Genomic DNA, 10,404 nt, shown 5'->3' with positions numbered 1-10,404 from the left:
TAATTTTTAATTTGAGATACTTTAAAATCTTTCCTAAAATTTGAAGCATGGTTTTGGATTTGGCTGTGTACTATTTGTTAATTTTCTTTCAACAAGATGAAGCTCCTAAACTCTTCAATAAATCCAAAGAACTGAACAGGAAAAAGGAAAACTTGATGTAAATCAACACGCCCATAAAGCAAAATATCATCTTCTTCTTTTTATCCTTTTCTTTTTTCCTTTTCTTTTTTAAAAACAAAAATCTATTAATCTATCTATCTACCATCTTTGATGTTGTTTCTGTAGATTCTTTGGTTCGCATGTGGTCCACACATTATGTTTTGTGAAAAGAAAGTGGCATTGATTTTTCACTTTAGTCTGTCACTGAAGCGGAGCGCAATTTGAATTATGCTCTCGTTGAAAGTTTAGGCCTTCTAATTAATGTATGTTGAAAGTATTTAGCAGCTTGATAAAGTTGCAAACTTGCAACCATATCCTACATTACATCATAACCACCATATTGAAACAATGAAAAATTGAAAACCGACGCTCCAATTTTAAGACTCTTGTTTTGGTAGACATTTAATTTTTTTTAAAAAATCTAAAGATATTATTTTTTTTTAGAGTAAAAAATTATTCGATTATCCCATGTTCAAGTTGATTATCATTTGAAGGGTGATAATTGAAATAATAAAAGAACGTTTAACTTGCTCCTCAAGTAAGATCGAATCCGGATCCCAAAGACCCGTATCTAAGTCGGTTCGACCTATGTGGATAAGGCCATATAGCCCATCTTTAGATTTTTTTTTTTTTGGTCTGTTAGTGTTGTAAAATAACTAAATAGATAAGGAAGAAGTAACAAATATAAAATATGAAAATATAATTAGATAACTCAAGTAGTAATATTCACTAGAATTACTATATCAAAAGAGTAGATATAATTAATATATTTAATAATATTAAAGTATATAAGAAAGAGAATAGTATGGAAGAGAGAGAATAGTATAAGAGAGAGAATATTGTTTTATTGTTTGTGTGTGTCTTCCCTTTGCCTCAGTACATGTATTTATAGGCACATAAAGTTTACGTTTCAAACTTCTTCATTCTAAGAATTTATTTCTTTCAACATAGGAAAAATGTGCCACTCATAAATGGGCATCCATCATCCTTATCCATCCATGTCACAACACTCCTCCTTGGATGACCATTTAGGGTTATTGCCTCGTTAAAATCTTACTAAAGAAAAATCCAGTGGGAAAAAAACCTTAGTGAAGGAAAAAGAGTACAATATCCTTTGCGATGGGGACTGCCTCATTAAAAACCTTGTCAAGAAAAACCCAATGGAAAAAAAAATCTGACCAAGAAAAAAGGAGTACAGTCTCACTCTCTTGTCGACATCAGTTAATGTCTCGAAATCGGCGCATCCCAATCTCATGTACCAATCTTTCAAATGAGGATTTTGGGAGTGACTTTGTAAACAAATTTGCCAGATTGTCACTTGAGTGAATCTGTTGGACATCAATTGTCCCTTGATTTTGAAGATCATGAAGTGAAGAAGAATTTGGGAGAAATATACTTTGTTCTATCGCCTTTGATGTGTCCGCCTTTAAGTTGAGCAATGCATGCTGTATTATCTTCAAACAGGACAGTTGGAGCTATCTTATGATCAATCAGTCCACATGATGACAGAATATATTGAATCAGACTCCTCAGCCAAAAACACTCGCGACTAGCTTCATGAATCGCCAGTATTTCAACATGATTAGAGGAGGTTGCTACTATCATCTGTTTCGTGGACCTCCATGATATAGCTGTATCACCATATGTGAACAGATATCCTGTTTGAGATCTCCCTTTATGTGGATCAAACAAGTATCCGGCATCTGCATAGCCAACTAGTTGTGATTTGGATCCATAGGGATAAAACAATTCCATATAAACCGTTCCATGCAGATATCGAAAAATTTGTTTGATTCCACTCCAATGTCTTCTGGTTGGAAAGGAATTATATCTTGCTAGTAAATTCACCGCGAATGATATGTCAGGTCGCGTATTATTAGCAAGATACATTAGCGCTCCAATGGCACTAAGATATGGTACTTCAGGACCAAGGATATCTTCATTCTCTTCTTTAGGACGGAATTGATCATTTTCCACATCCAAAGATCTTACGATCATTGGGGTACTCAAGGGATGTGACTTATCCATATAAAATCTTTTCAAGATCTTCTCTGTGTATGTTGTTTGATGAATAAAGATCCCATTTTTTATATGCTCGATCTGCAAACCAAGACAAAATTTAGTCCTTCCAAGATCTTTCATCTCAAACTCTTCTTTTAGAGTTTTTATAATTGTTAGAATCTCTTCAGGAGTCCCAATGATATTTAAATCATCAACGTACACAGCAATTATAATGAATCTAGATGTAGATTTTTTTTATGAAAATATATGGACAGATATCATTATTCTTAAATCCATTTTTGGCCAGATACTCAGTAAGATGATTATACCACATTCGTCCAGATTACTTCAGACCATATAAAGATCTTTGCAATTTGACTGAGTATAACCCTTGCGAATATTCATTGGATGGTTTAGATATCTTTAGTCCTTCAGGAACTTTCATATAGATATCCCGATCTAATGAGCCGTATAAATAGGCTGTTACCACATCCATTAAATGCATATGCAATTTATGATATGCAGATAAACTGACCAAATAACGCAATATTATCGCATCCACTATAGGGGAATACGTTTCTTCATAATCTATACCGGGCCTTTGTGAAAAACCTTGTGCCACAAGTCAGGCTTTATAGCACACAACTTCATTTTTCTCATTTCGTTTTCTCACAAATACCCATCGGTATCCAACAGGTTTTACATCTTCAGGTGTACGGACTACAGGTCCAAAGACTTCACGTTTAGCAAGTGAGTCTAAATCAACCTTCATGGCTTCTTCCCATTTTGGTCAATCATTCATTTGTCGACATTCTTCGACTGATCTTGGCTCAAGATCCTTACTTTCATGCATGATATTTAATATCACATTATATGCAAATATTTCATTCACAATTGTCTTATTTCGATCCCATTTCTCTCTTGTAAAGACATAATTTATCGAGATCTCATCATTTTCACAATATTCAGGTACCTGAACGTCTTCTGGCGTTAAAATTATATCAGAATTTTGGACAACTGCAGGTGTCTTTACTGTGTCTTTTTCAACAGGAATAGTATTTACCTCTTTTCTCTTTCGAGAATTTTTATCTTTGGAACCGACAGGGCTGCCACGCTTCTGGCGTGTATTTGCTTCAGTGGTTATTTGTCCTACTGGGACATCAATTTGAATTGGGACATTTTCTGCCCTGCCACACTTCTGGCGTGAATTTGCTTCAATGGCTACTTGTCCTACTGGGACATCAATTCGAATTGGGGCATTTTTCGCTGGTATATAAGATTTGGTTATCCTCTTTGTATCGAAAAATGTATCAGACAATTCATTTACTATTCTTTGCAAATGTATAATCTTTTAAACTTCTAGTTTACATTGCCCTTATTGAGGATCTAAATGCATCAACGATGATGCATTCCAATTAAGTTCATTTTCAGGAAGCTTATTCTCTCCCCCTAATATTGAAAATTTTGATTCATCAAAATGACAATCTACAAACCGGGCTTTAAATACATCTTTCGTTTGTATCTCAAGATACCTTACTATACAAGGAGAATCATATCCAACATATATCCCCAATTTTCTTTGGAGTTCCATTTTGGTGCGATTAGGTGATGCAATGGGAACATATATCGCACACCCGAATATTGTTAAATGGGAAATATTTGGCTGTTAGCCAAAAGCTAGTTGCATAGGAGAGAACTGATGGTAACTCGTTGGCCTCAAACGAATAAGTGCTGCGGCATGTAAAACAGCATGCCCCCAAACTGAGGTTGGGAGATTTGTTCTCATAAGCAAAGGTCTAGCAATCAATTGGAGGCGTTTAATAAGTGATTCTGCTAACCCATTTTGTGTGTGAACATAAGCTACTGGATGTTCAACACTTATTCCATTAGCCATACAATAAGCATCAAAAGCTTGGAAAGTAAATTCACCAACATTATCAAGACGAATTGCTTTGATTGGATTTTCTGGAAATTGTGCTTTTAATCGAATAATTTGAGCCAGTAATCTCGCAAACGCCAAGTTGCGAGAGGACAATAAGCACGCATGTGACCATCTCGAAGATGCGTCTATCAGAACCATAAAATATCTAAAAGATCCACATGGTGGATGAATAGGTCCACATATATCACCTTGAATCCTTTCTAGGAATTCAGGGGACTCAAATCCAACCTTTACTGGTGATGGTCTTAAAATTATCTTTCCCTGAGAACATGCAGCAGAATCTTCTGGTTATTTAGTGAATGTCCATGTGAGTTTTCAATAATTTTCCTCATCATGGTTGTTCCCGGATGACCCAATCGGTCGTGCCAAGTTATGAAATCATTTGGACTAGGAAACTTCTGGTTTACAATGGCATGTGATTCAATTGCACTAATCTTGGTATAATATAACCCAGATGAAAGTGAGGGTAATTTTTCTAATATAACTTTCTTATTTGAATCATGAGTTGTGATACATAAGTACTCATGATTTCCCTCATTCATAGTCTCAATATGATATCCATTTCGACGAATATCTTTAAAACTCAATAAGTTTCTTCGAGACTTGGTAAACAATAGTGCATTATTTATTATGAATTTTGTTCCTTCAGGAAACAAAATTATAGCTCTTCCGGAACCTTCTATCACATTGCACGAGCCAATAATAGTATTAACACATTCTTCTTTTGGCACAAGATGGGTAAAATATATATTACTTTTAAGAATAGTGTGCGAACTTGCACTATCCGCAAGACAAGTATCTTCAGAATATATCCTTGCCATTTTTCTTCAAAAATTAATAATAATAATAATAATAATAATAATAATAATAATAATAATAATAATAAAAATAAAATGAGTAAAAGTACATGCACGGTAAAATTATTTACATGAATACTTAACAAACACACATATTAAACTATTTCATCATTGAGCAAATAGCCAATATTTCCTTCAGGATCTTCAAAGAAATTAGATACATCATAATGTGTGGTGAAATTTTCATAATTTGAAACAAAATTTGTTTCCTTTCCTTTGTCATCCTTTTTTAAGGATGCTTGATAAAGATCAACTAGGTGCCTTGGGGTATGACAGGTACGTGACCAATGGTCCTTTCCACCACAATGGAAGCATTTATCCTCAATTGATTTACTTTGTCCATTATTTCTTTCTTTATCCCACTTCTGGTGAGATCCTCTCTGTTGAACATAATTTATTTTCCTTCCATAATTTTTCTTGTTACTAAAACCTTGCCATTTACCTCTTTTGGGGTAGTTTGCCGCATTTACTTCAGGAAATGGGGCGGCGCCAGCTGGGCGCGCTTCATGATTCTTTTAAGAGTAACTCATTGTTGCGCTCGGCAACAAGAAGGCAAGAAATTAGCTCAAAAAAATTTTTTCAATCCTTTTTCTCGATTGCTACTACAGGAGCACATTCGAGGCATGGAAGGTCAAGAAAGTTTTTCCTAACATATCGGGTTTGAGGAAGTATCACATGATTGTACCTTTCTTCAAGGTCTTTCCACATATCTCCAGAATCTTTTAATGTGAGATATTCATTTTTCAATCATACGTTAAGATGACGATAAAGGAAAATCATAGCTTTGGCTTTATCCTTCTGGGATGTATTATTTTCAGCCTTAATAGTATCTTCAAGATCCATTGAATCAAGATGGATTTTAGTATATAGCATCTATGATAAATAATTATTTTTAGATATATCAAAAGTATTAAATTCAAGATGAAAGAGTTTCGACATAATAAAAATTTGTTACCTGAAGTCTTCCTAAAACTTCGTTAGAGCTTCGTGCTGATAACGTGTTGTAAAATAATTAAATAAATAAGGAAAAAATAACAAATATAAAATATGAAAATATAATTAGATAACTCAAGTAATAATATTCACTAGAATTACTATATCAAAATAATAGATATAATTAATATATTTAATAATATTAAAGTATATAAAAAAGAGAATAGTACGAAAGAGAGAGAATAATATTAGAGAAAATATGGATTAGACTTATATATAGTGGGTCCAGATATAAGATATGAATAGTAAATATTTTTTACCCATGCAACGATATTTTAAAGAAGTATTTTCTAGTTGTACAATGCTAAGGTACATTATACCTTTCCATGAACAGTAAAAAGTATTCCTTTTATAATAAAAAAAAATAAAAAGATATAAAATATATATGTTCTCCACAAATTTAAGTAAGAATCTTTTACTTTTTTTTTTAATTTTATCTTTTATAAAACAAAAAAAAAGCTTCTTCTCTAATTTAAGAGATAATAATATACTAATAGTAGACGGTATTATTAATTTACTATCTTAAAGTATAAAGAGTAGTCGCTAACATTTCTTCTTTTATATACATGTATGATTTTTTTTTTCAAATAAATTTTGTTCCCACATTCTTCAACCGTTATGACAAGGCTCGCTTCCCATATATATCGAAATAATATGATAATTTTAATTAAAAATCTAGAACAAATTATACTCCCTCCATTTTTTAACATTAATAATTCAATATATACCTAAACATGAATTGTATCCAAATACATTTGAGTGTTGAACATACCTAACATTCAGAAGTGACAGATTTTAATAGTAATTCTAGAGAATTTCTCTGACCAACTTCAACATATGGATTATTATAGTCCACAGGAACATTCTTCCATGACAGGAGCATCACACTAGGGAGCCTCATTGGTATCTCTAGCTTCTTAACACTCTCGAGAAGATCAACAACAACAACAATGGAGGAGCCTTCATCATCAAATAATAAAAAAAAGAATCATCACAAGCTGATGAAACCATACTGGTTATTCTCACTTTGTTCAAAGCTAAATACTGATGCAGTGATTCTGCATAGTGATGCTGATGCTCCTTCTCTCGGTCAGTACCTCGAGGCAGAGAGAAGAGCAGCAGCCGCCACCGCCACAAGTAATAATCAAAGAAGGAACCAATGTCAAGAAATGTATGTACCTAATGATTTTGACACAATTCAAGATTCAAATTCACTATTTCATGGAGACCAAGTTGCTGTTCTGTCACCAGATTCAATGGATGAAGAAGAGGAGGCAAATAAAGAATGGGAACAAAGCAACAATAGATTTGGAGCAACAATAATTTTCCCTTGTTTATGTGGATAAACCATTTAATCTATTTGATCTCTTCTTTTACCTTTTTTCTTTTTAAAAAGCATATGATTTAATTTAATGATCCGGAGTTCTTTGGTTGTTACAGCATAATCTGAACTTCTTCACATGTTTGTTCATAAACTTCCAATGGAGTTAGAGACCTACATTTTATACTCAATTCAATCCAAAATTTGCTTCAGTTGTCAACCCTCAAAAGATATTATATTCTCTAATGTTATTTGTTAAGAGCTTAAAATAGAACTCATTGACAATAAAATTAATTGGAGTATTCTGCAAAGCAATAAACTATATTTTATGAACAGTCAAGATAAATATGTCAAGATCTTTCCAGTTTCCATATTGCAATCTAGCAAGCAACCTTAAGGAATTGAAGTGAACATTTAAACATCAACAACTCTAATTCAGGTGAAAACTTTTCTTCCACCCACAAGGGTGATGAATGAATACAATCTGTTTTTTACTATTACAAATCCATAGAGGTTTACCACAATGGAGCTTCAACTTCAGGGCATATTAATAACCTTAATATCATGAATACTATACTTTATAATTTGGTGAAAAAAAAAGTAAAAGAAAAAAACAGAAATTCCTGGTGCCCCAAGTGCAGCCAACTGAATATTAGACTACAAAGACTCAAACACACCATTCAAGAATTCGGCTCACCTATTGTCTTGCATGATCTTAGCGATGATCCATCAGACAAGGCGAAAAAATTGAACTCGAATTTAATACTTAATGTAGCTATTCCCCAGCATGTGTAGACCCATCACTCATAACAGTTTCCTTCTGTCATGGAGGCCCAAAAAATAACACCCTTATCGATGCTAAGCAATCCCCTCTCATTGCTTTTCGGCCTCAATCTTTCCTGAATTGCGCCCAGCGATCTTTCCAAAGGAGCCCATGGCTGACAAACTCTTGAAGCTGCTGCTCCCTTCACTGAAATTTGATTTTCTAGACCTTCTTGGCTTTGTAGGGTTGGACTCGGCTTCTGTTTCACTGCTAATCTTGATTTTAGCAACAATTAATTGAAGAATGGTGCCTCGGCAAAATGGACAAGCAGGACCGGGGGCACAAGTCGTGGCTGGATCGGGCTTCTTGTGGCAGCAAAGTGCAAGGGTGCAATGAGCACACATTTGATGGCCACAAGGTCTGACCTCAATTGTACATGCTTGGTCAAAACATATACAGCATAATTCCAGATTGCTTTCCTGTATGAGTAGTACATAACGAGAAATAAGTAAGTCATTGCTTATTACTTGTTTTCCGGGGGAAAAAACTTAAATACATGTAAAGCAAGAAAGTATTTGACTATGCTCGAGTTCAAGCATTAACAAAACATTTTATTGTTTCAACAAGGAATCGGATTAACCTGATCAAGATTCTTGGGAAGTAGAATCAATTATCAAAATGTTAAAGAGATACGCAGAAGTTATCTTAAATCATAACAAGATCTGTGGAAAGTCAGTTGCCTATGTTCAAGTGGAGCACACTTGGATCTGAATGATTAAAAGTACTATGAGCATAAAGAACTACAAGTAGATATTAAAGAAAAAAAAAAAACTACATTGCATTTGCCAATGCATTATTTTACCAACGCCAATGGCATAAATTTCATGTATGCCAAAGAAACTTATGGGACACAACCATATTAAAATATTGGTTTAAATATATGTTCTATAAATATAAGGCATTTTGGTTTTGGTGCCACAGTTTCCATCATTAGGATTTGGTCCTTATCTCCTAGATCTATTATTGAATGGTGATGCTTAATATAGAGTATAGACTACAAAAATATCAGCATATATTTATAATGACAAAAAAAAAACAAATTGTCCAATAGTTTTAATGCTTATGCACATAATCTAAAGTACTTATAAGAACCAACGTTTAGAACGGCAGGGACTAAAAACAATAAAAAGGAAACATAAGGGACCAAAACCCAAACAAAAATTTTTATAAGGAGCAAAATAAACTGACTTAAATGATAAATTTATTAGGACTAGATACATATTAGAATAGGTAAGTTGTACCTCAGAGTCGGAAGCAATATCATCATCATCTTTGCTTTCTGAATGCAATATTGATGGCAGTCTATCCGCCTCCTTTAACAGAGTCTTTTCTCTCTCCTTGTTAGCTTCTAGCAAGGCCTTCTCCAGTAAAGCCTTTGCTTCCTGATTGAGCTCGCTGATGAACTTTAACGGGGACGGCCAAACAAGCGGCGCTGCTGATGAAGGATCAAGAAGGGCAGCGCATGCCTTGTGCTTGTGCTTAAGAGCAACTGTGAATGGTATTCTCCTGCAACGAGTCATTTGTAACAAGATCAAAATAAGATCTTAATGTGGTTGTTAGTGCTTTCATTGAGTAAGAACTCAAGGAAAATTCGAATAAATACTGTATTACTTATTAAACAAATATTTTATAACCATATTAGAGTGAATAGAACACAAAAGTAAATAGTGAAACAAAGAAGCTTTTAATATAAGGCCTATTATTACTTTAACCAAGAGCACTGCTGTATCGGACAAAAAATAGTGTTAACTTCTCCAGTTGTAAGTTTAAGAGCTTTGAGTTACAAAAAGGGTATTATAAGTTTAAGCACCAAGTTATGGCAAATGTACTATCAACGATACATATACTCATGTTTTGCGTGTTTGTTGCTGGTTTATTCAGCTAATCAATTTCAGCTTTAAAGTATGAAATCCCAAATGTTCTAGAAGGTGATTTGTTAACCAATAAATCAAATTGCATAGTGTCAAACAGTTAAATTTTAAGTCAAAAAGTGAGGCTTCTTGGTTTACTTTATTCCTTATTAAGCATAGAGTGAAATTAACATTCAAACTTTGCACGCAACTACTTTCAAGTTGACATAATAGTGATTAATCACATATCATTTAGTGTTTCCCTGTATTCAATGGTATTAACATAAATGGAAATGATAATTACCTGGTTTTTGAGAGCTAAAACATAGTTACTAAAATGATAATAGGGGGATGAGTATGGTTTGTTTCAATACACAAGTTGTTACATTTTGTGATTAAATTACAAGTATTTCTTTAGGAGGTGTTTTGGTTGTTTTTTTTTTTGGTTTTTTGTTTAT

At 33.5% G+C, this 10,404-nt stretch overlaps 2 protein-coding genes across 3 annotated transcripts in view; one reads left to right on the top strand and one right to left on the bottom strand.

Moving 5' to 3' along the window:
• LOC107628433 overlaps positions 1 to 7,863 on the top strand; it is a 10,180-nt gene extending 2,317 nt beyond the window's left edge. For both annotated transcript variants that reach the window (XM_016331104.2, XM_016331105.2), the window contains exon 4: positions 6,804 to 7,863. In XM_016331104.2, coding sequence (XP_016186590.1) covers positions 6,804 to 7,298 — 495 coding nt within the window. In that variant the 3' untranslated portion in view covers positions 7,299 to 7,863. The remainder of the gene's footprint in view (positions 1 to 6,803) is intronic.
• LOC107625562 (putative E3 ubiquitin-protein ligase XBAT31) overlaps positions 7,708 to 10,404 on the bottom strand; it is a 4,852-nt gene continuing 2,155 nt past the window's right edge. Inside the window, exons 7-8 of the mRNA XM_016328230.2 lie at positions 9,338 to 9,602; positions 7,708 to 8,515 (exon numbers count right to left, since the gene is read on the bottom strand). Coding sequence (XP_016183716.1) covers positions 8,147 to 8,515; positions 9,338 to 9,602 — 634 coding nt within the window. The 3' untranslated portion in view covers positions 7,708 to 8,146. The remainder of the gene's footprint in view (positions 8,516 to 9,337; positions 9,603 to 10,404) is intronic.

Source organism: Arachis ipaensis, chromosome B02, assembly GCF_000816755.2.
Source record: "Arachis ipaensis cultivar K30076 chromosome B02, Araip1.1, whole genome shotgun sequence".
NCBI classification, from domain to species: domain Eukaryota; kingdom Viridiplantae; phylum Streptophyta; class Magnoliopsida; order Fabales; family Fabaceae; genus Arachis; species Arachis ipaensis.
The sequence above is the reverse complement of the archived record's forward strand: the minus strand, read 5'-3'. Positions and strand labels throughout refer to the sequence as shown.